This window comes from Molothrus aeneus, chromosome 3 (genome assembly GCF_037042795.1).
Source record: "Molothrus aeneus isolate 106 chromosome 3, BPBGC_Maene_1.0, whole genome shotgun sequence".
Lineage (NCBI taxonomy): Eukaryota > Metazoa > Chordata > Aves > Passeriformes > Icteridae > Molothrus > Molothrus aeneus.
Genome location: NC_089648.1, coordinates 28,483,071 through 28,509,939, shown reverse-complemented (window position 1 = coordinate 28,509,939; position 26,869 = coordinate 28,483,071). Strand labels below are relative to the sequence as shown.

At 41.7% G+C, this 26,869-nt stretch overlaps 2 protein-coding genes across 2 annotated transcripts in view; both read right to left on the bottom strand.

The window, feature by feature from the left end:
• Positions 1 to 328: 328 nt before the first annotated feature.
• Positions 329 to 25,997, bottom strand: KCNK17 (potassium two pore domain channel subfamily K member 17). Its single transcript, XM_066547878.1, has 5 exons — positions 25,785 to 25,997; positions 14,324 to 14,438; positions 5,303 to 5,469; positions 3,997 to 4,165; positions 329 to 2,269 (listed from the first exon to the last, which is right to left on the bottom strand). The coding sequence occupies exons 1-5, from the start codon at positions 25,995 to 25,997 to the stop codon at positions 1,974 to 1,976; spliced, it is 960 nt and encodes a 319-aa protein (XP_066403975.1). The 3' UTR covers positions 329 to 1,973.
• KCNK16 (potassium two pore domain channel subfamily K member 16) overlaps positions 4,073 to 26,869 on the bottom strand; it is a 35,727-nt gene continuing 12,930 nt past the window's right edge. Inside the window, exons 7-8 of the mRNA XM_066547879.1 lie at positions 14,324 to 14,438; positions 4,073 to 4,165 (exon numbers count right to left, since the gene is read on the bottom strand). The gene's annotated coding sequence lies outside the window, so the exon portion shown is untranslated. The remainder of the gene's footprint in view (positions 4,166 to 14,323; positions 14,439 to 26,869) is intronic.

Sequence of the window (26,869 nt, the reverse complement as noted above, 5' to 3'; positions counted from 1 at the left end):
TGTGACATTTCAAGTAAAAGTTGAAACAGATTAACATAGTCATTCCTGTGCTTTGACAGCAGAAACTCTACTACCTCCAGGGCATCCCAATTTTACAATACACCTATACTTACTAAGCTTTGCCTGTGAAAAAGGGTGCAAAGGATATGCATTAAAGGGCCTCACATTTCGTGAAGTCAATTGTAATTTACTCATGTTTCAAGAAATACACTTTCTTCTTCAGGTAGGCCAATAAAACCTACATTGTGTATCCATCAGTGAAAACAAGAAAGATGAAACATGGAACAGAAAACTTTATGCTAAAGGCTATTAAAAAAATTACACAATGTTCAAAAATTTGAAATGTATTTATTTTGCATCAGTATGATCCAAGAGGTCCACTGTCTCCCTTCCTGATATCTGCTGCCCCTTCAAACAGTATTTGAGAGAACATTTACTACTGTGCAATCAGAAAAAGGTCAACATTCTGAATTTCATTCAGCTGATCCTTTTGCTGCATTTTTTCCTATAATCAGTTCCACCAGATATCAATACTCAAGACTGGCCTCTTCTGGAAACAAACACTTTTTTCACAATATATGTTTCAGAACTTGTGTTCCTGAAGACTGTACACTTTTCACTCACTCCATTTCTGTGAATATAGCAATGAATATTTCTAATTCCTCAGTCCCATACTCCAACAGACTCTGTTTTCAGTCTTTTCTCTTACAACCCCATGGGACCTTAGGTTCATTGCAAAAGCTGAAGGCTCAATCAAATGCTTCATTCTGGTTTGCTGCCATGGTGAAGTTTTCAAAGTTAATGCTTAGGATGCAAATAGCCCAAAAGGAATAACAAAATGAGAAAACAGATAATGGAATACAAACAGCACCAGGAGTTAGACTGTTGTGCCCTTATAAATGGCACAATATTTAAAAAGATTTTTGAGAATTTGATGGAATTAAAAAGACGCAACCAAGTTCTGCTTCATGACTGACACAAAAACCAAATAAGCATGTCATTCCACAGATCAAAGGCAGTTGTTATTATATATAAGATGTTAGATAGAAGAGGTACAGTACACTAATCATTCATGACATGAGAAGTTCATCACAATAGCATCTCTCGATCATAGTTGAAGAAAATTCAGTCTGTTTCTAGACTGAAGTAGCCCTTGTCAATATTGGCGATAGGAAAATGTTGGAACCACTGACTATTAAAATTGCTTCTAGTCCTCCTTTTCTGACTTCCAAGATGTGACAAAATACAAATTTATCTAAATGAACTGTCGCATTGAGCTGATGACATTTGGTCTGCAAAATATTTCCAAGAATGAATCCACATAAGTTCTGAAGTAAGGAATAGCATACCCAGTCTCTTTCTGTTAGCAGACTTCTGATGTAGAAATTACTTTTTAAAAAATTGAATGATCTGTTTCTATCAGGCACCTCTACGAGCTCTTCCTCATTGCCATCCCCATATGAACGATCAGAGAGCAAAACCTTGTTACCACCTTTCTCAAGCACAAGTATATAGGTGATGGTGCACATCTGCCATGATTGCTAGATAGCTTTAAACAGTGCTTTTCATTTCTTTTGGCAATATGCCATTTGTTTCCTGCATTAAATGGCACTTGCTTTTATGGCTGTGGCATTTGCAAAGTGCCATAGGTATAACTAGAGACTGCACAAATCATGTAAAGAAATGCACAGCAGCTAGTGCTGCTCAGGGATGTCAAAGATTACCTCACAGATTGAGGTAGGAGCGCAGATAACACTTCCACAAATCTACTTTTGGCTAAGAGTCCTGTTGGTAGTACTTGGTGGTGCTGGAACTGAAATATTCTGTCATTGTTCAATTCAAAATAAAAGCATTTCAAGCTCAATAAGCAAACTTTCACCCCATTCACAGGTCAGAGCAGCTCCATGTACACATTTCTAAATGGCTCATCTCTGGTGCACTAAAACCTGCAGGACACAGAATATTTTTCCTCCCTAGAGGGCTTCTGTAGGAGCTGTGTAAGAGTGAGATTCAACTGGTCCTTTCATTTTTGTGTCTTTGTCACAGCAGATCTCCGCATTTTGAAGTCCAGTCATGCTATTTTTGTTACCATCAATTAAATCTTCAGCCATCTCTGTGCTCTTCTTGTTGCATTGACAGAAGTAACTGGAGCTCTCTAGAATGTTGATGCAAAATTTGATAACCAGTGCTAGCCAGGCCATCCCAAAGAGGATCCATAGAGAGACTACATTCTTGTACCAGCTTGGATAGGTGCGATCTGGGTTCATCCCTACAACAGAACCACCCAAAACATTTCTACATTGGATCAAGAGTACCTCAAAGGAGACATTACATGTAAAGCAAAGACAGTTGAAATATCATTGGATATTAGTGATTTCTACATTAAAAAAACGTATGCCATCCACTTAGCATGTGAACTAATGTTGTAAGTATGTTTCATCATGTGTCAGCAACAGCCTAGTACTCCTTAAGAATTGTAATTATCACTCTCAAGAAAGAAAACTAAATCCCAAATTACATCCATGTCAAAGTGAAATTATCTACACTCAAGCACAGTTTAGTTTCTCTGCTTATCACTCAGCACCACAATATTCTATTAGCATGTAACAGACATCCCTGCAGGCAGAGAGGTAAGCAGGTTTTATGCACCACTATATGTATCTTGTTAAACCAGATATAAGCAAGAGTCTCTGAGAGCAGGAGAAAAGAGGCCTGAGCAGTCCTAAAACCTCTAAGAATAACCAAACCTTGGAAGACAATTTGAAATTATCACCAGCCTTCACGGCCACAAGTCACTCTCTGCAGGATCATGGATATCTTGGTGCCCATCAGGACTGCCAGATCCTTTTCTGCAGAGATGCTTCCCCACAGGTCATTTATTCCTCCCAGCTCTGTATCACAGTAGTGAGGAAACAGTGTGAAGGTCACTTGAACCTCATTTTTGAGGCATAAACCACTCATACAGAATTGTAAGGCAAAATTGTTTAGCCTCTATACATCACAACTGACATTCAATTATTCTCATACCAAACCTAGTGCCTCTGTGGCAGTATTCCAGTTACAAAGGTGCTACACAGGTGAAGGCACAGCTGGAAGAGGAAGGAATACCAAATGCATTACCAGAAACTGAGAGAAGTAAAGCTGTTGTAGCACAGAGTTCAGCATCACCTGTAAAATCAGTACAGGAAAATGCTGACCTGACCCAGCTTTTGTCAAGCTCCATCTGGCTACCCTTACCCAAGCTAACTTTATTCCTAACTTATTTACATGTGCCTACACAAGCTCTAATCATAACTTTGATGTATTACAGACAAGTCCTAAGGTAATGCCACTAAGTTGTCTAAGCATCAAGCAAGTGCTATGAAGAAAAGAAAATAGCAAATCTGTAATAGGATGTTTTACTCTTCTGTCTCTCAGGAATTCAAGAGTGCATATGTTTCTATAATCAATTTGTTTTTAATGAGAAAGTCTTTATCAAAGAGGCGTGTCCTGTGTTTCAGCAAATGCAGTGGGTGTGAATTCAATCCCATTTCCTCTGGCAAAGGGTTTTGGCATCCAAAGCTAAGCAGTGCCTAGTGCCTGACAGCCTATACCTAAGTGATTTAAGTTGCCTTTTAGAAAATAATTACCTAGGGTTTTGACAGAAGAAACAGTCCCTGTCTGTTAATGAAGAGGCAGAGTGGCACTGGAGTGTGATAAGTGTGCCCTCAGCAACCACTGTGATTGAACCATGGCACTCCTGCTTGGTGGCGTAGTCATTCAAGGGAAAGGCCACTTCAGTGCCACTTACTGACTGGGAAACAATGCCTTTGTTCTTCCTCAGGTGGCATTGCTATGGCAGAAACCATGTCTTTTCCCACCTGCCAAATGCACACCACAACATACTGATCATCAGGTCTGGGGATTGCTATTGGTGCCAATCTGCCACGTGGGGAGCTTCGTGTGTCATGGATTTGCTGTTCAGTAGGTGAAAGCAATGAAATGTGAACTACTCACCAATCACATAGTCTCCAAACCCTATAGTGCTGAGGGTAATGAAGGAATAGTAGAAGCCTTCTTCATAAGACCAGCCTTCTTTGTCAGAGAATAACAAGGGAGGTAGCAGGAGGAACAATAACAAGCCAGTTACCAGTGCACAGGTCTTCATCAGGAAGGAAGCTTTATTCTGGTAAAAGAGGAAGGGGAAAAAAAATTGTCACAAGAAGGGAAGCAAGGAAAGTCCAGCTTGTTTTTCAGCTGGAGATGATGATGATATGATGATGGACTCCACAAAAGCATAAAAACATTCATTGAATTCCACTATAAGAAATGGCATGTCTGTCCTACATGTGTGCTGGCTTCAGCTGGGATGGTTATTTTCTTCACAGTAGTTAGTAGGAGGTTGTGCTTTAAATTTGTTTTGAAAACAGTGTTGGTAATACAGAATGTTCTTATTGTTGCTGAGTAGTGCCTGCACAGTGTGAAGGCTTTCTCTGCTTCTCATCCCACCCCTCCAGTGAGTAGGCTGGGGGTACACAGGAATTTGGGAGGGGACACAGCCAGGACAGCTGAGCAAGTGACCAAAGGGATATTCTATACCATGCAGCATCATGTTCAGCATATAGAGCTGGAGGAAGAAGGAAGCAGGGAATGTTCAGAGTGATGGAGTTTGTCTTCCCAAGTAAGTGCTGCGCATGATGGAGTCCTCCTTTCCTGGGAATGGCTGCCTGCTGATAGAAAGTGGTGAACAAATTCCTTTTTTTATTTTGCTTGTGTGACCAACTTTTGCTTTACTTATTAAACTGTCTTTACCTCAACCCATGATTTTTTACTCTTCTGGATTCTCTTCCCCATCCCCCTGGGAAGGGGTGAGTAACTGCATGGTGCTTAGATGCCAGCTGAGGTTAAACATTGACACTAAGCCAACACAAACTGGGCATCACCTTCATACGTCCTAAATTCATGCCAGTTTAAAGCCTGTTCCACAAATGCTCCCATGTAACTTACATATGCAATTCTAACTAAAACTGATGATAAACAGACTAGATAATCTAGGACTGTGCATTGCTCAATGCTTTATCACTTCTGTTGCTGTAGGGGAAGTCATTCATCACAGAATTTCCCTCAATTAATAAACAACTTTATCTGACACCTCAGAGGGCTGTCATAGACTAAATTTATTTGCTTCCAGTTATTCCTGAGTATTATTGCCTTTTTGGTCAAATAGTCAGCCAGGCTGTCGTTGTTCATCATAGGATCTCAAATACCAGACAAAGTCCTCTGTCTTTTTTTCTTTGAGACATGCCTGCCCCATACTGCTTACCTGCCAGTGAAACACCTCCTCTAGGCGACAGGCACAATGCTGAACCCCAAGCAGCATCAGGTGCCCAATTTCGTTCAGGACTACAAGGTTCAAGGGGATCCCAAAAAGTGCAAACACGATGCAGAAGATTCGACCAACTGCAGTGCTGGGGCTCAGGTTCCCATAGCCTAGACAAGGGATTTGATGAAATGCTTTAATGAAGCATTAAATCTAAAATAGTCTCTGCTTGCACCCCTTCCCCCTGGAGGGGTGAACCTCCATCATCCACAGAAGTTAGGTGAGAAGGTCACTGCTCCAAAAGGACCTTTTTTATAAATAACTGTAAGTTACATCCATTGTTTGTCATATCCTCTCATGGGCTGGAAAATAACATTCCTTTGCTGCCAATTTTGCTTAGTTCCTTTTCCATTTACCAGTCAACTTCCTCTCCCCTACCCACTGCCCTGGCTGGGATCTGACGTAAATGCAAATCTTCCGTTTAGTTCAATTTTTCTAAGCATTGTTGGCATGGGCTTTACTGGTACATGATCCTGCATGGCTGTCAGATGGTCTCTGAATCACAACAATAGTGTTTTAATTATAACAACCACCCTTTTCTACCTTTGTCCCACAGGACTAGTGAACTTAACACTGCCTCTTTGCTTATATTCTTTTGCACCACAAGTACCAAAAACATCTTAAATTGTCAAAATTATTGTCTAGAGTCAATATATCCAGAGAAATTACATTCAACCTATGTAAAATACTTTAATTTCTGACCTAAAGAAAAAGGAGTTTTAAATTTTTCCTCTTTCTTCTAGTCATAGGAAGTGATCTAATAAAAGGTCCTGCCTTGCAATCACAGCCTTGCTTGTATCCCCAGATTGTTCTGGCTTCAAAATCACTTGTCTTCATTCCACATACATTCTTTTTAAAATGTCCCATAAATTTTCAGACTTGCACTTGTAATTTCCAGTGTCTTCTGCCACAAGAAAGTCAGATTTAACTAGGGTATATTTCACAGGATGCTTTCAAAGACGGAAGAACAAGCACACCACAAACATTTCAACACTGCCTTAGCCAGTCAGAGACCTATGGCCTTGACTACATTCCAAAATCACCTCTGCTCATTAGAGATTGTTGTATGTCTACAGAGGAGATTATCTTTTTACCACAAATAATGCTATCCCCTTCCCAGCACTGCCCAGCCACGGGCACAGCAAGCACAGAGGTGCAGAGGTGCCCCCTCCACTGCTGCCTTGCTACCCTGCTTTTGGGCGCTCTAGCCTCAGGGCAAATGAGCAGTCCCCAGCAGGGAGAGGCCCCAGGGCTGGCTCTGTATCCCAGATTAAGTGAGAGTGCAAACATCTGTGGTTAACTCCAGAGTCCCATTTCTTCACTAACCTCTGTCACATGCCAGATGCAATAAGCCACTGACCAACAATGTAGAAATGTGCGCAGCTATGAGCTGGGGATATCTACACGTGCCAAATTTTTGCTAACAAAAATCTCACACCATGGGCAACTCTGCAATTGTGCATGTCTGCCAGCAAACTACACCCAGAAAATGGTCTGGGGGCAAACTATTCCTAAGTATGCACCCCCACAAATCCCAAATTTGATTCCATGGAGGACTTCCCCTTCAATAATTTTAGGCACACAATACACCTCCAATGGAGCCCCAGGAGCCTGTCCCTGGGAAGGGGGACAGCATCCTCCAGAAAGAATGGAGTGCTCTTATGTAACTAAATGTTTTGAAATACAGTCCAAAAAAAGGGGCTAAATTAAGACTTCATGCCAGTGCTACTCCTTCTTAGCAATGCTAATGCACTTTTCCCGAATGATTGCTAATTTCTGCCATCTTTCACCATTTCTAGACTAACAAGTATGGTAAATGAGACAAGTAGGCAAGAACATCTGGTAGATGACCCCTTCTAAGTGAATTATAGAAAGATGTGTCTGGTGTGATGCATTTCATACTGGCTGTGACATTTCAGTGGATTAGTTCCAATTTTTCTCTTATGGGATTAGGGTGTTTTGTGGCCTGACCTGGCCCTGGAGAAAGTGCTGGGGGGCATTTATGGTAGGGCTGGAGGCTGAAGATGAGTCACAATCATTTACAGCCAGTTATTCCCAAGGTAGTTTCCCCACAGCCTTTCCCCTTTCTTTTCCTTCTATATCAAGTTTTGACTCTGTAATGTCTTGGGCAGTTCTTTTAATCACAGATTTCTAAGTTTCTCTGCAGAAAAACACAAAAGAAGAAAGGCCCATGTTCTCTGGTCACTGTGTGAAGCACAGCAGCATTCAGAATTGTGGGGATGCCACATAGGGCTGGATGGCACCTAAACTTAACTCGTATGTTACAATTAATTTAGAATGGCAAGTTAAATGATGTAGGAAGGTCTAATGTGCACAGTAAACTCAGCCCTCCAAACACCAGACATGCTTTGCATTTGATTTCTCTGGCTCCCTTCTCCCTTGGATTCAGCAGCTTGAGACAATTTTCTGAAGACTTGGTACACAGTTGCTGTACACATGCCAAAAAAACCATGTCCCACCAGCTTTTATATAGGATATTAAGTATAATCAAATAGCATAGGAGACTTTAGATCATGCAAAATGGCCAGAAGTTTACTCCTGTCTGGTTACATCCACTTGTTCTTGCACTAGACAAAGAAATGCCAACCTAATTGTATATAAACCTTAACTGTTATAAAACTTAAGCAGGAATGGGAAAATGGGACTTCCTCTCTTCAGTATTAGTTGGTGTCTTAAATCATTGTGAGCTAGATATTAGAAGATCTGAACCAGATTCAGAAATTAAAACTGCACTGCCAGTTGTGTCACATCCCTCATGAGCCTGCTGCTGGGATGCCACTGGTACATGTCTGAGCAAAGACACACTGAGAAATGATCACTAAAAACTGCAAAGACATCTATGTGTGTTTCCACTGAAGCAGCTGGATTAAGTGCATGTATAGCTCCTCTTGTTTTGAAATAAGGTGTAATGTAAGTTAAGCTTCTTTGGAGGAAACAAGAATGGTTTTATTTCTAAATGCTCATAACCATGTGCTTTAACTCATGTGCTTCTGTTACACGTATTAAGTAAGTAATACGTGTAACAGTAAGGATTTTTTCCCCTGCTTTCCCATTACATTCCTGCCCATAAGGGATTCAGAATCTCTGTAGACTTCTTAAGAAGATAAGACTTATTAGTAAAAGATCTTTTCATTCACAAGACAGTACTTGCAGTGCCCTCAGTTAACTGAGGCAGCTGCAACTTCCTGCTACCCACAATGAAAGATTTGTTCTCACTGTCCAGATATAAGAGTATTTTCATCAAAAAGTGCTTAGAACAAAACATGTCTATCATAGGCTGAAAAACATCTGAAAAAACAAATTTCATCTGCAGAAAAATCCAGGGTTAGCATTAAACCAAATCTCCCCAAAAAAATGTGTTTGAGTGCTAAAACCACTAATAAAGCTATGGTTAGAGAAGCAACACTTGTTTTATTAAATCTTTTCTCCTACATGAAAGTATACAAGCCATCATTTCCTACAGACATGGGTCTAATCCCAAATTTACAGACTGCTCTTGTTGACAATATTTTGCTTTGAGTAACCAGGAATTCATCTAACCTGGGGGCCCGGTATCCACTGTGCAGTTCACTGAGGGATATCAATGTCACAATTATTTTATTTTTCATTACACATTTAAATACTCAGTAAAACTTCTCTGCTTGGCAGTTGAGGTGATGTTCAGTGAGCCACATTCCTATTTTCCCAGGCACTGGAGGAAATTAAATCCTTAAACAATCCAGCTCCTCCCACCACTAACTCCTCCTCTAACACTTTTCAGGAATTCTAAAATTTCTTTCCCTTGTGGTCTTTACAAGTGATCTGGATGTTTTAATTCAGAAGAAATGAAAGGTTTTTTCCATGAAAAATTCAAATGTTTCATTGAAGGAAAAAAAAAAGAAAATTCACTTTAGATGGAAAAGACATCTTTGTGTAATTCATAGTAGAAAAACTACAAACACACCTTCTGATCACTCACACAGCCTTATGGTAATGTTTGTCTGGTTCCTTAAAATGTGAGCATGGCCCCAGCTTAGCGGGAAGGTGGCCCTGACAAAGCACTCACTAGCCTGCTCTGACCTCATAGCTGGCTGCTTTAAGCAGACAGTTGCACTGGAGATCTCCTCAGGTACCAGGAAGCCTGAATCATTTTATGATGTTACAAGCATTAGGATTTTCAGAGGTCATTTGGTACCACCTACATGCACCTGAAGATCAGCAAGTCAGGGGTTCCTATCTTCCCTCCTGCTTTGAATGGCTCCATAACTATATAAAACATACTAACATGCTGGCTTCTCAACCTTCTTGTGAGATTTCACATTGTACCCACCAAGTCTGCACTAAGTTCAAGAACACTTATCAGCTGCACACAGCTGAGGACACCTGGCATGGGAAGTCAGCTATTCCCAATTCATCCATCCAGGGAGGATGCTACGGGCATGGAGCCTGTACACGTGGGACAGAAACAGGACAAAATCCCCAAGCAGCCACACTGCTGGCATTGGCTTCTCAGTTTTATGGTTAGAACAAACCAAAAATTTTAAGAATTTGATTTTAAAGCTAGTGGTGGGAGAATCTCAGGAACTGTGTCATATATGGGGAAGCTCACTGGGACCCTGGCAGGTTGAACCAGGGAAGTTATTAACAGTTTCAGCCCTATGAAGTTCCAGATGAGAGTAAAATTTGGTTGCACACTCCTTCACTGAGTGAAAAAAATGCTTCAGATGAGTACTGCAGTCTTTGACTCATGCTGTGCATACACTGAAAGCTCTGTAGTGGGCTTAGGCTCAGCTGGGTAAGATAGCATGCAGTCAGGAAAGCAGGCCACATTTCCAGTGCTCAGGAGATAGCTCAGAGGATGCTGCTGCGAGTGGCTGTCCCCAAACCCACCAGTGACCTCCCATGGACCACTGTGCCACATCCTCCTTGGCCAAGCCTATAGAGAAGCTCTGCCAGCTGTCACAGGGCAGGGAAAAGATCAACACATCAACACTGGCAGCTTTTCAGCTGAGAATTCCCCTACACAAGAGGATCCTGAGGTTCACAGAGGATTCAAATATCAAAGTGGTTCCAAGTAACCACTTTGAGACATGAAGTTAGTTTAACTGAATTCCCCAACAGATTGTCAGCCAGCAATAGGAGGAACCTGACCATTTTTCAGGAGCTCCACCAGACACTGGGCAGCACTGCAGATGGCCAGAGTCTTCACGAAACTCTTGCTGCCCAAAGCTTTACCCTACCAGAATTTCACAGCCCTGAACTTGCTACTGTTTTATTCCTTACACTGGGATCCTCTGGGGCAACTACTAAATGTCTGTAACAGGGTGGTTAATACCATCACTCACTGAATAGCCTGATCTGTGCCTCTGTTGTTGTCTCCCAGTTCTTTGGGGTACTGCTTTTAGGAGCTATGTATGGTGCTAACCAGAGAAGGAAAGAAAAGGGAGAAGGTATTTCCCTTTTCCTTCACAGTGAGATGGTTTACTTGCCCCCTTTTATATTTTAAAAAAGGGCCCTTGAAATTCATACAACTGAATTCCAGTGGTTGTGCCATCACAAAATGGCAACACAGCACTAGGCAATGGCATCCATCCACCCAATATTAAGTGGGACATTCAGGCTAGAGAGAGCAATACTCCTTCTACTCTTAGGCTCAGCCTCATCACTGACTACAGAAAGAGCCTTTCCCTAGCACCTTCTCTGAAATTACACCACCCTGTGGTCGTTTGACTTTAGGAACTTTGATCTTGTGCCCCACTCTGAACTTGCTTTGACCTCTGCCCTGTTAGTCCAAACTAAAAGGAGGAGAGTAAACACAGAAAGGAGAGACTTTGTGTCGGCAAGGGATAAAGAAGTCTGAGAGATAAAATCAGCAGCAAGTTAGCTTTTCTTTCTTTAATCATGTTTACTACTACAGCTCTACAGGAACTCTGAGGATGACCCTTCAAGAAACTGGAGAAAGGGTTCTTATGGAAAAATCTGCAGAAAATGAGATAACATAAAATATGGCATGATATAATATGTCAAGGACAGCAACGAGGAAAGCACAGAAGAGTAACAGTGTGGAGAAAGAATCAGCAGGTGGCCAGGACTGACCATACCAAAGTTATAAATGCAATTCCATTCAAATAATGAGATTGGCCAAAAACTACATAGGCTTTGGGGCACCTCTTTAAACAAGAGGTTTTAGTTCATACATATCTCTTCTTTAAACATCTGCAATTGAGGCACCAACTATGTCCAGCCTGCAGGTTAGAACTTGCTATGTTTTTAAGCAAAGTTCACATGCTGCTTCTAATCACTAGTAGTGAAAATAGATGAGGCTCTCATTTAACTGGAAGAAGGATACAGTGCAGAAGATGCTGCAACAGGAAACATGGGGATTTAAACCTCGTTAGTGGGGAAAGAAGCTAATGCCCCTCAGTTGGTGTTAATGGGGAAAGAAGTTATCATCCCCTCCTGTATCCCAGTGAGAAAGTGTTCTGGTAAGGACTTGAGAAATGGACCTCGCCTTCTGTGGAAGGGTTAAAGCACCTAAAGTAGAACACAGAAGCTGGCAGAACAGAAATGGATGAAGGTAAAAGTGATAGTGGTTTTGGCAGTGCTGTTTGAGAAGACTAAGGACAAGAGTCACAAAGATGCTATTTTGCATAAGAGGCCAGCAAGGCATAGATAGCATTAATTACAAAGAAAAAATGTGGAAGAGACAAACAGGCCAAAGGACTTGCTGCAGCTGGAACACATGGAATAGAGGCTTTCCATATTCCTCAAAATAGTACCCCTAAATTCCTGAGAATCTTTCTTCTGCTTTATCATCTTAACTCTACCCTTCCTGAACTCATTTGCCAGAATGCCTTGGGTTTTAAGTCCTATGGGCTAATCTTGTGCAGATGGACCTGCTTTCATTGGCTCCATAATCACAGCCTGAGATAAACCCTTCCTTGCCATGTAAGAACACTAAAAGCGCTACAAATTCTCCAGAAGCCTTCTCAGTTGTCATTTATCTCATTGCCACACCTTATACATGAAATTTCCCATTGTGACTGACCCCTCTGAGCTTCATTGAGTTCTTTGGAAAGGAGTTTGTCTCTTTACTTGACATAATCAATTATCCTTCCCAGTCATACCATGGTATCCTCATCGAGGCTGAACCCCTCAACTACCTCAAGAATTTGCATAAAGAGAGATTATGATAGTAGACTCAGGGTAAGGCTCTGTGAAACCGTTTGCAGTTTTCTCTTCTACAACATATTGTTATCAACAGAGTGTTATGACACTAATCTGTATGCAACTAACAATTTCACTTGAAAAAGCAGAGTGAAGGGTCCAGTCCTCTGAAGTTTTCTGCACAGAAATGGCTTGTATGGCATTCTCAAATCCACAATTGAAAACCATTAACAAGTCTCTAGAGTCATAGCACCAGCTTTAAAATCATGAGATAAAGAGCTGCAAGATTTGGTTCCTTTCAATTGTCTCTGCTATCAACTCAGTTGTGTCATGCCCTGTCCTCCTCCCCTACAGCCATCAGGACAAGGGGTTTACTTTAAAAAAGAGGCGAGTGGGGGCAGGGGCTTGGGGTGGGAAGAGTAGCTTAGCAGCTACTCTTTGTATAGAAGAGCAGAAATGCTTAGTCTAGGTCTCTGCCAACATCACAACATCCCCTTATTTTATTATTTTAACATGATAAATTTGATTCTTCCTGAATATCATTAACTTAAATTGGCCATGGTGAGACAGTCACTCTGATGGCTTAGAAACTCATTAGGATTCACGACTGAGGCACGCAAAGCAGCTCTGAGCAGATGCTGCTTTGTACCAAAGGCTGGAAGGAACTGACCAGGCTCTGCTGGAAACCCATAACCTGAGTAAGCCTGTCTGATGAGCCTCCACTGCCATCATCTGGTGCAACCCTTGCCTGGCAGTGCAGCACAATGAAAGTGTGTTCCCAACCAGAACAATGCATGTGCAAAGGAGCAGGACAGAAAGATGTACTGAGTCACAGGAAGATGACACACCACCACCCACTCACCTCCACCCCCAGAGAAAACCCACAAACCCTCTCTTTGAGCTCATGCTTGGGGGCTTAGTGTTCTGGAGCCAATGTATCTTCAAAAACAATCAGATATCAAAAGAAGGTTCCATTTGGGTACAAAAAGAAAAATCTTGATTAAAAAAATACTTAAAGAGAGCTGACAAATCAAAAAACCTGTGAGGGATTTTTGATACCCAACAACCATCTCTCCACATACTCTCCCTTACTTTTTTTTTAATACTGGGTCATACCATAAGAAAAAGACATCAGGCAAGTTATTAATAGTTTTGGGGACAGGGGACACAAAATATGACAATAATTAACAGCACCTGCCTTAACTAGCTCTGTACCCAGTACATTTTATTTTTTTCACTTTCCCTCCCCCTACTTATTTCCATCATTTCTTCATGGCTTTGCACTACCCAATTGCTGAAACCCGAGTCAACTGAATTGTGATGTTTATCCAGTTATTTAACTTCCACTTGAACAAGCAGGTCCTCATCTAATACAGGCAGTAATAAGGAGGAATAATTCATAAATACAGTCTCTGAAGACACAACAGCTAGCATTAAAAATTGTCCAAGATAATTCCTGTCCTTGTGATAGGAAAAGCCCATTTCAATGCACAATTCACTTCAGACCTCTCAGAGTGCACAAGACTTGGGAAAGTCCAGGCAGTGCAGTACCATGAAGTTCAGGCCCCAGAAGCCATGTAATTTATCAGGATTATGTCCTGATCTAATTATCCCTGTGTCTGATCAGTTAGAGATCATTACTGGCACTGACAAAGCACTCCTAGGGCTGGAGTCATGGGTGCTTCCCTACTGCAAGCTCCAGGGAACCACACAGTGCTGGAGCAGTATCTGAGTACAGGCCCTCATTCCCACTCTTTTCCCACCTATGAGGTGGCCCTGTAAGCAGGGAGCTCTTACCAATGGTTGTTATTGCAGATATGGAGAAGAAGAAAGACCCACTGTAGTCCCACCTGCCCAGGCTAGTGGTGTTTCCCTGGAGGGTTATGCCACTCTTGTAGGCTTGGATGATACCCTGCAAAGAGACAATAACATGAGCTCCCACAAACCCCTTTAAGGCAAGTTCATGTGACTGGTAACCAAACTACAACCACTTCTGATTCTGTTGTTTCCCTTTTGTAGTAGAGGATCTCTTGTGCCTTAGAGACCAAAGGGCTGCAAGGTCAGAAAAGCCAAAGCCAGCATATTGCTTCTAAGAAAAGGGCATCTACAGCAATACAGTAAAGTTGCATTTGCACATGGTAGATTATATAGATAAATGCGGAAGAGATTAGAGGTAAGATCTAACTAGAGAAGGCCTAGACAGACAATAATTAAGACTGCCTTATGACATATTCATTAGGAAAATGAAATGTTTCCAGATGGGATATTCCAATGGCAGAAGTCCCAGAGCAGCAAATATACACACATATGTAAATGATACAGATCCCTTGCAGAGAAGCCCCCTGGACTGGGGAGGAATGTATCTGGTGTGTTATAGGAGACTGAGACTACTCAGGTTGGCCAATACGTCCCCACATTGGGACTCCAAATGGGAATGAACACATCAGATTAGCATTATGCCTGATTATGTTCAATCTTCCTGGGAAAGACTTAGAAGTCACTACATGAAGTGTGCAGAGTTATGCCAAAATAAGATATGAGACATCTTAACAGTGCCCACATCTGACTATACCTTCCCATGCCAACAAAATCAATGATAGCTGTGTCCAAAACAACATTATTCACAGCACGGACACTAAACATTTCACACTTCACTTGACAGTTGATTATCTTTGAATGCAAAGTGTAACCAAGAACACATAAAATTCATCATCTCTGAAAAAGACATGCAGATACTAAATAATACTGTCCCCATCCCAACAAAAAAGACTGATAAAACTCTCACCACTGATAATAAAAGGAATCACACTCAGATTTTGATCAGTTTTTGGTTTTGCAAAGGAGTTGTAGTTTATACATCCACCAAACAAACTGGCATGTCAAGCCTGCAAAGTGAGGAAGCTTTGTCCCATTTTACTGATATAATGTGCTCTACATAATTTTTATTATTTTTATAATATTATACAAGGCCGTGAATTAAAAACTGTTTCCAGGGTCCCAAGCAGCAGCTTAACTAAAAGGATCATTACCTCTTTTCTCTAGAGCTACTAATTCTCACACAAAGATGGAGCAGCTCAGAAATCAACACATTTTTCTAAGCAATAAACACTGTTTGATAATGCATTCTCAGAAATATCTTGATTTACTCATAACTGAAGGCAACTTAAATCCCTTAGAGTCACACTATAATCTATTAAATTCTAAATTATGAGACAGAGCAGAGAGCCTGTGCTCTGAGAAGGGCTAAGGACCACAGATGTTGTATTGCGTTTTGCTTCCTTCTGTAATTATCCCTGAAAAAAATAAAAAACAAGAACAAGAGAGAGAAAAGATTGCCTCAAAAAGCCTCCAAAAGGATTTATTTTGAACAGTTGTGTGTAATTCCCCCACCCATTGTTCTTCCAGGTCTGGTGTCTGCACTGAGGTTTGTCAGGTTACATGGCGTGCAGGCTGACAACATTTGACCTTCGGTTTAAGAAGTGTAAGAAATTCTGCAGACAATGGCCTAGAAAGGAATCAGTGTGCATGAACATAAAATAACTTCCAAAGTAAGTCAAATGGCAAGAGAGACAATGGAAAATTATACAGATGACCTACTTTTCCCCCCGTCCAGAAACCAGTAGTTAAATTTGAAATAAAAAGCTTGATATTTTCCTCAAAATTTCCTTCTGAAAACTGTGGTCTCTGCAGTTCTTAGTTAGTCTTGAACACATATATACCTTCTGGAACAGCCACAGTCCAGTTCTTGGATAAATTTATTACCAGCTGGATCAGGGATACTTGAAAAACTCAAACATGCAGCATGTTTGTTGTCCATTCTCCTGCCTGATGTCTTGCTGATACAAGCTCAGCAGTAGATAATATTACACTCGACATCAAGTTTTAAAGCCAAAAACACTTAAGAACCAGAGAGGATTGCAAGAACCTGTGGCACAACTGGCCCAAAGAAATGGAAAAACCTTCATGCAGAAAAGGGAAACAAAGAGCCTGCAAAAGACATAATGTGAAAAGCAAGCAGCAGTAACCAAGTCATTAAATGTTTAATTTCACATTTTTGCAGCACTTCTGTTTTGCTTGGTTTAGAAGCAAGAGGCTGAGCAGTTGTGAGCACTTATGCCAGCTTTGCAGTGACTCGTAACAACTCAGAATCCCAGGGTCACTGTAAACCTTCCCCAGGCAGTGATGCTACTGCCAGGAAGCACAGGATGTGTCTTGAGGCTCTGAAGACACAGCATTTGCCCATAATGGACAGTGACCTGCACTGCTGGCAGTGGCAAGGAAGTACCATGGAACCATTGCTCACTGGCAGAGAGCAAGCCCTGAGCTTGCAGCATGCCAGCTGTTTTCTGTTCCTGGTACTGAGGCACTTGGTGTGCTTGCTGAGGTCTCCAAGCCCTTTCAGCAAGAAGTCTCTAAGCATTCATTTGTTAAATCTTGTTATCAAATAACCAGAGAACACCATTAGGCCCACCCACCTGTTGAAGCCAGCCCAAAGGGGGAGCACTGAATATTCATGCAAATCAAAGCCACTTGAATAAAACAACACTCCCAGAAAAAATGTCAAGTTCATTACTGTTAGGAAGAAAGAGTAACTGATGCCACCCTTAAAAGGGAAGATTCACAGTGGTTGGAGATAAGGATACAGTCTTTGTTTTCCTAAAGTAAAAAATGTTTTATTATACTATCTAGAATCAACCTTTGACATAGCAACAATGATGACAGAAAACAAAAGATTGACTCTTCTGAGAATTGTAGAACTAATGGAGCTTGCCTTCCTGCAGATGTGCCCATGGGGGCAGATTCATGAAAGAGAAATCCATTGATGGCTATTAATGCACAGAGATTACTTCTGGCACAGGAAGTCATTGGATTGCAAACTCCTGAAGGCTGACCGAGCATTCAGGGAGATATCAGTGAATATTCTCCTTAATTTACTATATTCCTTTAGACTTTTGCTCTTTCTCTTTAGATTTTAGACTATTGCTCTTTTTCATAGAAAAATTAAAAATGGTTTATAATTTTAGAGAGAATACAGGAAAAAACCTAGCTGATAAACACTAGCAGAACAGCTGAATTCTCCCTGCTTTTTCCATTGAAGAGGTGTTGATATGTCTCTGTTATGGATTTTCAAATAAATTTGAAGTATATTTTAGCCTGTGTGTTCAGGAGGTACTAAAAAGAAAGTGAATCACACATGTTGCATAAGTGCTTAGTTTCCTTAGCCAGCCTTTTTGAGAACCAGAAACTTTTCTTTACTTTATGATTACTTCGAGGGGAAATCCTAGGTGTTTTGCTTTTTCTCTTAATTATGCTGATTTGTACACTGATTAGGAGATAGGATAGAGGACTAGGAGATTTGTACAGTGTCTGCCTCAAAACCTAATAAATTAAAAGGCATTAGGAGAAGAAGCATCTTAAATCCAGTGTTCAAAAGCAGTTATCTGCCTAACCTAAGACCTCAGTCAATACCACAACCACCCAAAAAATACTGAACTTGCAGAGCTTGGGCTTGATATTTTGGGAACTTTAAAGGTCATGTGCAATTCAGAAAGCAGAAAGGAAACAGGTGGGTGGTTAAAATACTAAGAAAAAGCCAGAATGCAGTGGTTTTTTGGTTTCTACTGACAGACAAGCTGTACAACATAAAACCATCATTTCACTTCTCTGCACTTACTTCCCCCTCTCTAAAGTGGTAATAATTTAAAGTTTGCAGTGACTACTGCATCTTAGCTGACAATACTTACATAATTTTAAACTACAGATAAAAGTTTTGTGGGAATTATTGTAACTCCTACAGGATTTATAAATTGAGATTATAAATTCTTAGACCTTCATGGGTCAATGAAACTTCATTTGCAGGCTGCTAATTTTCTCATTCAAGTAGGTTGTTCTGGTTTTTGACCATGCAAGTGATGTCCACTCAAAGAGGTTTATTTAAAATGTAGATGCCTATCCTGTTACCTTTGTTAGAAAAAAAAAAGTCTCAGAATAGTCAACTTGAGCTTCCAGCTCCACCTTTCTCAAGTATAAACTCTGAAGTTTCAGTTAGGAATGGCATAAACTCATGCTTGCAAATACAAGCTCTATGTTAGATTACATCCCAGTAAAAAAGGCTGCTTTGTGCATATTTCTACAAGGAACTCCCTGCTTGAATTCAAGCTAAGGGGTAACCCTGTGAGGAAGCTGTGGATTTCTGTTGACTCCCTTATCACACTTATTTTAGGATGGCAATACTCCTTTCTTTCCCTGTCCTTTACTATCAGCCACTGGTTCTTTCTGCAGCAACACCCAAACACAACGTTACCACAGTTTCCTTATCATAGTCAAAAAAAGAAACTAAAAAAATTAAATCACTCCTGCAGCCTGAATTTTAACCCTTCACAGCTCTGAGGCTGCACTTCCACAGGGGATTGATAATGCATGACTCACCTATACTGGAGTTTTACCAGTTCTACTCAGCTTTGCAGCAGTAAACCCAAAGTAGTTATTACAGTCATACCAGCAAAAATTCAACCATACACTTTGAATTACACTCAAAAGATCTGTTCATACTGTCTAGCTAAAAGAAACCAACTCCAAAACAAACCAAAAAAAAAAAAAAAAAACAAAAACAAACCACCAAAACCCAGCCCCAACAACTACAGTTTGATTTCCACTTGACATTTGAGTATTGCATCTTCCTCCCCCAAAAATGTAGGTTAATTCTTTTGTATTTGCTGCAGAGCCACTCTATCCTTCAGCCATACCCATAAGTCCCATTTACCATGTTTGCTGTGTTATCAGCTCTGGGCAACTCCCAGCTTTCTCAGCTTACACTTCCTCCCCTCCACAATTATCATCACATGTGGGCCCCCCACCACCTGCCTGTGGCTGCAGCACAGCTTCTGATCACCAAGTCCTGCAAAAGGAAGGACCATTATTTAATCTGACCTCATTGACACCAGCTAAAAATTCTGTCTTTCACCTCTGCACTGAGTCACAACAGCATATGACCAGCATACAGCTTTCAAAAAAGGTATTTAAGGTCGGCAGTAAAGAATGAATGAATGTGTATATGTAAACTGAGGCACTATGTTCTTCACAATCTCTTTCTTCAGAACACTATGCTTCTCTTTCCTCCCATAATCTTTACAGCAAAAAATAAGCTTTATATAAATGATTAAACAGACTGATTCTAATCTGCCTACCCTCCCCAATATGAGCAAGTTAAGTGAAAATGACAAAAGCAAAGCCCCAAAAGCTTATGACTCTACCAAATATATCTATAAGAATTCATGACTTTTTTTTTTTCTGGAGGAAACCATCAGGGAAAGAGTCATAAAAATGACCTTTTTATAAACTGTGGCTCCTGTCACTGCTGTTATCCTGTTTCTGAACTGTGGCATTCTGGCCAGAGGTGACAGTAATCCTGAGATACCTTTAAAGGCAAAAGCAGTACTTAGTAAGTGTATTTGAAAGCAGTTCTCAAAGAAGGTAAAAATTGACTGGCATAAGAATCTTTATTCTTAGTTTAGTTGAAGTTTATATATTCATGTACAGAAATCAACTTTTCCAGGGCATACATGAACTCCTGAAAATGGCTTGCCTCCTTCCAGACAATTTCCTCACCTTTGCAACATATAAAGGAGGAAAATAAGGTGTTCAAAAGGCACCAAGCTACCACTTAGATTAATAAGAAAACAACTCACAAACTTTGTGCACTGGAAATTCTGTGCAACGTTGGCATATAAACATTCATTTATGCCTCACAGGATACCAGATGTAAATGAGAAGAAAAGAGTTAACATTAACATTGGTCTCAGATTGCAAAGACAAAGGTCAATTAATTTCCAAATAATTGACAAATAGATTATTAATCCCACTTTCCCTCCCAGCCATGAGCTCTGATCCCTTGTCTTTGTCTGGAGAGTAAATTTACATGAATTCTGCCTGAAAGAACTGGCACAAAAAAAACCCCACCAAAAAACAAACAAACAAAAAACCCAGCTGGGTTTTCTTTTGAATTCATAGTGTTGTTTTTTTTTTTCCTTAATTTTATGCCACTTGAATAACCTCAGAGCAGATCAAGTAACTGCTCCCCCATCTCCCCAGCAATGTTTGCCAATGTAATTGGCACTAGTTCCTCAATACCAAAGGAACCATGAGAGCAAAAGCACTTTTACTTCACAGCTGGATGTGCACTACGGATTCTAGAATTCATCTAGACTTACTCACCAACAGGAGAGGAACAAAAGATGTAGCCTACAGGAGTAATGCTGCAACCAATGCTACTGTAAACCACTAGTACTTTTTCTGAAAATTAAGCTTTTATATCGAGGAAGAATCTGTGGTGTGATTAATGAGACAGAGTGTTGCTGAATTCCAGTCACTTCCCAAACCCCAATGACAACAGCTGGGCTGCAACAGAAATAGGCAGGGCCTGTTGAAAGAAGTTCAAAGAAGTTGCCTGTATAATTAACAGAATACAGAAAGGTTGCATTGCATTATCCTAGTAAAACCGAGATTTTTTTTCCCCAGTTGTTTTTCTTTTAATTGCATTAAAAAAGATAAAGTATGAAGAACAATATGTATAAGAATAACCCAAATCTTCAAACAACTGACAACAATTACCATTTCTCCTTTTAGAAGGCACCCCCAGTCTTGAGCTATTCACTGCTAGTTGTTGGTCTCAAATCTTCTGGTAGGACAGACTATTGAGACACACACCACTCAAATGCAGCTGGCTACACTCCCTTGTTACTTCTCACCAAGCCTGACCAGCTGTAACTTGGAATTTGATAATATCAAAAGAACATATCTCTCTTGGCAGAGGTATGATATAATAGGCTGCCATGCTTTTTCCCTTGCCTTTCTCTTTTTGAACACAGGTACTAGACACTACCAGAAGACCTAGGGCTGAGCCAACTAACCAGAAAGAGGTCATCAGAGGAAGGTGATGTCTTCTCATCACCTTCCAAGAAGTCTGATGACATAGTGCCAGCCTACTGCCTTACAGAATAATGATTTTACCTTCAACAACTTCTGTCAATGGGATGCTAGAAGATGGTATTATTAGCACAGAATGCACATCCTTGGAAAGGCACCCACAGCTCTTTTAACCAGCAGGTCTAGAGAATGATGAATTGGCTGTAGCTTAAGCAAAGCAGCAGTACATTTTGATAACCACAAAGTTGGAAAAAACGATTACAGGGGATCAACCCTGTGACAAGGTAATGTAACCAAATTGAGTTCCATATAGATTTTAAAGCTCCACAATACCAGGAGTCAGTGCTGTTCCTTTAAGGCCCTCACCACTGGCAGGTGATCTCTGATGCTCACCCCTTCCTGTTGCATCATTTGAGTGCAAGATTATTTTAGTAAACTGTGTTTGCAGGGTTTTATTTCCTGACAGCTGTCACAATTCTCTGCTGGTTCAATGTCAGTACAAGCCAAGGTATTGATGAGAATCTTTCAGTCATGTGGGATCTCATTGCTCTTGTAAACATCTACTCAAACTCTCTGTGTACCTCTAGCTGTTGACTCTGGAGATAAGAGTATCTAGATCCACCTGCAGCCATTTAGTTTATAACCTGCCCTTTGGCATTAGGCCCTTTTCACTAAACCTTACATCTTTCTAGAAATAAGAAAAAAAATTAGCTCAGCTTTCATTTTCTCATTTTATGAAAGCAACTGTCTTCAAATAGCATTATATATCCACAACAGAAAACCAATAGAACAATATAATAAGAATTGGAAACATCTGTACTAGGGAAATATGTATACAACACAAAAGGTTTCTATAAAAAAAAAAATGAAGGATAGCATGAAAGGGATGTCATGGTAATAGGTAATACACAAAAAGTGCTGTTCCAAGCTTGGCCCTACAGCCAATTATCTGATCAAAGAGACACTGGCAAGTACAGCAGCTGAGTGCCTGTAACCATTGAAAATAATGCAGGAAAAGGAGTGAGTTTGGAGGGCAGCTCAGCTGGACTAGAGCTACATATACACTCACACTATGCAGTAAAGCACTTTTGTACTAGAAGTGATTTACACCAAAGCATGTCTAGGTGTCCCCAACCCCAAAAGGACAGAAAGAGTCTCAGCTCCAAGAAATATGCTCATACATAAAGTGTCCTCTTTGTGTGCAGCCTCACCTTCTGGACATTTCCAGAAACTAGAACCAACATAATTTTTGCCTGGACATAGATATTTTTCTCCCCAGCTGAGTCCAGCTACTTTTCTTCATTGTATTGAAAGTGGATCACCTGCAATCTGTCCTATCATTGCATCTGCTGCCATCTTCTGCAAGTCTTGTTACTGAGGGCTTCCTTTTATGTGACCTCACACCCAGTAATTCCAGCATGTAAAGATCACCACCATAATGATAATAAAAGGGCAGATATTGCCCTCTTTGCATGCTGCCTAGTGGCACATGGGGATGGCCTGCTCTCAGTCTTGTTCCTGCTGAGCACGTGTGCAGTCAGACTGCATACAATAGCAGAACAATCGTCTGGGTTTAGATGGGTCAACAGAGTCAAACTTATGTGTTCCTTGAGTAAACATCACTGGATGCACTGTAGTGAGACTTGTGGCCACAGTGCCTCCATTGTGCCCTCTGTGTGTGCATAAACACATGACCATGCATTGTTTATCTGCTTAGCATTTGCAGGTGCTACTTTTAACTACTCGGGATATGTGGAACTGCTCCTGCAGGGGAAGAGCTGGCCAATTCCTCCAGGCAAGAGAGCCCCAACAAAATCCAGCTACAGGAAGCAGGGGCACACCACCACAGATGTCACACACTTTCTAACACATTCTCCTCCGCTGTTGTTTTTATTGTTGGTCTGCTATTTTCACCTCCTTCCATCCTCTCCTTTGTTAAGTAGAAGGCTGCTTCTTCCTTGGAAAGGACCCAAGTCATAGAAATTACTGAATGATAATTCACTCATCTAGCTACTGCAGCATGGTTTGTTTGCTTTGCTTCCCTCCAAACCATCCTCACTCCCTGCTCTCCTGCTAGCTCCTTAAAGCTGGAGCTCTCTGCTGCTCCCCCATCTGCACAAGGGTTGGAACAGTGGATTTCCCCTCCCAGCTGGTAACTAGGAACTAAGTGATAAACAGGTTGTAAAATTACATTTGTACATTGCTCAGCAAACTAGGATTTTTTTCATATTGGCCCATATACACTTAAAACAAACACAGTTTAGCATTATCTGGAATCCGAGAGCTATAAGAAAACAATGAGGAGTTGCCAGTAATGTCAAGGCAATTAAAATTCACACATTGCTTTACGTTTTCACAAACACGCTTTATGTCTTTCTTAATTAGCAAATAATCAGCTGTGTATCTAGAAGACAAGTTTCTTATCTGAAAAGAGCCAGTGATGACACTGCCTGATAAACTATGTGCAATATACTGCAATAACAATTTACTTCACACAAAACCATCTCTTTTTCAGCATACCTAGAGCATGCCAGTGATTGCTGCCTAGGAAATTAGAAAAGAGTATAGGAAAGTATCAGTTCTGTGGATTTTTGAGGATTAATTTCTCAGCATTAAAGTTATTCAAAATAACACACAAAGACATTCAAACTCAAGAGTATGGCTTCTCAGAGCATGAAGGCACACACAGACACTGCACAAAATGAAACAAAGCTTATTTGTAACTTTCCCATCAAGGGCTTGCTCAGTCACAATTAAGTACTCACACAGCATATTGTAACAACCTCTGGTCTAAAGGGATTTGAGTGGTTTTCCTATTCTCGGGGTATCAAGAACACATAGAGGTCATGCTGCAGTAAAACAAACTGACAGAATGACATTTCTACCTATTTAGTTGTGATTATCTTCTCTCCATTACTAGCTCATTACCATCATTCACCAAGGGCTTGCAACCCCTGGGCAAGTGCCATACCAGGTGCTCACTACACAATGGGCCAGTGCTGAATGAAGCTTAACTAAGATTCAGCTTTATGAAATGCCAGACTGATCTTCTCTGCTCTATTTCTCACTTCTCTCTATTTAAATTCCACAGGTAGCATAGGTCACACCATAAGTAGTAAAAGCGGGTACTACAGCAGCTTACAAAGGCCCAAATTTATAGCGTATGATCACTGTACTACTGACTGCCAACAGAGAATATACCACTCAGAAAGCCAAGGGATAAAAATATGACATAAGGAATCAGCATAATTTTGTCTGCCAGAGCCTTGCTGAAACACCCTTGATCATCCCATTTGATGGCTTTAGTATTTTCCTCTCTGCTGAAGAGGAAAAAAAAAAGTATATATCAGAGTTCCAAGTTTCTTAGATTCTTTGAACTGCAGTGACCAGCTCCTATGGTTTCAGTCATCACGGTACACTGTTTTTACAAACAAACAAAAACCCACCAAAACAAAACAAACCAACCCCAGGTTTTCTTCGTATTTGGCAACATCTATTTGAGGCAGACACACCAAAGCAAGGAGTATATACTCAACTACCAGCACCTACTGAAATCAAAGGGTTTGGGTAAGTACTCAAGACACTTCAATAGTGCAGGTTTTTCTTTTTCAAGCAAAAGCTGAGCAAAGAGAGAACCCATTTATGTCACTTTGCCTGTATCTGTATCATAAAAATTCAACCATCTGTACTTTAGTAAGACTGCATTTGTTGTTGCTTTACATTTTGCAACCATCCTACAAATATCTTCAGAAGCATTTTTAAGGATAACTTAAGAGACCTAAGCACTTTCCCTTTAAACAAGTAGAAGATGGAAAAAGTTTGTCACGAGTATAAACATCAACTAAATTTACCACGACAAAGCCTTCCCATTAGAATTTACCGCTTGCAAGACGTCACAGCCTATAACTCACGCTTCCGAAGTGCAAGAGCAAACCTAAACCACCTGTAATTAACGGCACGTAATTGTCACATAACGGGACACTCCACCACCTTCGGTCATCCGGCGGCGCTTCAAAACCGCGAACGCCGCGGCTGTTGGGAGGGCAGCGGAGAACGAGAGCATCTCTCCATCAGCGGGGAGCACAGGCCGCCGCAGCAGCGGCAGAGGCGGCTGCCCACGGAAAGCTCCCACGCCGTGGGCGGCTTCTTCGGGATGTATGCGCATACACTAACACAAGGAAAAATTGCTGGTTTTTGTTGGTTTTGTTAAAGTTACTCGGGGGCTGGAGGCGCGGTTGGTGCCGCTTTCCCCCCGCTCTCGCCCTCCGGGGCGGAGGCAGCGCCTGCCCCGCAGCCCCAGCGGGCGCTGAGCTCCTGGCGCGCCCGGGCTCACCTCGATGAGCCGCTGCAGGGCGGGCCCCTGCAGGCAGGTGTGGTTGGCCAGCAGCTCCCAGTGCTCCCGGAGGAGGTTCTGGGCCGCCTGCACCTCGGCCGGCCGCTCCAGCGCCTGCAGCACGACGGCGCCCAGCCCCAGGTAGCCCACGTATGCCGCCAGCAGCACCAGCACCCCCCAGCGCCGCCGCCGCTGCTGCCGCGCCGCCACCATCGGCCCCGCTGCCGCCGCCGCCCCCGGCGCTGGAGAAGCGGCTCGGCCCGGGGCGGGAGGAGAGGGCAGCGCCGGCCCGGCAGCGCCCGGCCCCCAGCACCTCCCCCGGCCTGCCCCTTCCCACCCGCAGCGGCGAAGAGGGGAGCCCAGAGCCGTGCTGGGCAGAGAAGGCGATCGTGCTGCTCGTCTGCAGCCCACCCCACCGCCCTCGTCCTTGTCTGGCGCCGCTCCAGGTCCCACCTGTCTGTCCCACAGCGCGGCCCAGGGCTCCCTGATCCGCTCCGCGCCGCTTGTGCCTGAGCTGGAGCCAGCTCCGAATCACGCTCGCTCCCCCGATGGATGCTGCCCAGTCCCAAATGCTTCCCTCTTCAGCTGGCACTACTTAGAGAGCAGTACGCTAGCACTCTGCATAAATCTGCATTCCTCTTTCACGCAGCAGCTAGGCTAATTTAAAAGGCAGCAACCAGGTGTTTGTGATAACAACCCTTTGATAGAAACAAGTGAAAAGGTAGCAGATTTTTTAGAGTCCTTTTATAATTTATGATTTTCCTGTGAAAGATGGGATTACTTTCATATAGGTAGTTTCTGAGAGCTATTTGATTAATTACTTTCTTGTGTAAGACAGCATCCAATGTTCCTTTCTGTTCTTTCACTGGTAGATAAAACAATCAAATCGTTTTGGGTGTATAAGGACATTGTAATTTACCTATTTTGTTACATAATATGAGATAAAGGTGAATAAACCCAGCAAGTTTCTGCACAGGATGACTTTATACACTGTCAGAGGGTCATGTCTTCTCACTCTGCCCTGTGACTATTTTTGCCAGGGAAGTGTACGTACAAGTGAGGCAGCCTCCAAAATTGTACTGCCC

Coding starts and splice junctions, on each gene's coding strand:
- KCNK17 (XM_066547878.1), bottom strand. CDS start 25,997: ATGGTGGCGGCGCGGCAGCAGCGGCGGCGGCGCTGGGGGGTGCTGGTG. Junction 4,166..5,302: donor AGGAGGTGTTTCACTGGCAG/GTAAGCAGTATG, acceptor CTCTTTTACCAG/AATAAAGCTTCCTTCCTGAT. Junction 2,270..3,996: donor GTTTGGAGACTATGTGATTG/GTGAGTAGTTCA, acceptor GTTCTGTTGTAG/GGATGAACCCAGATCGCACC.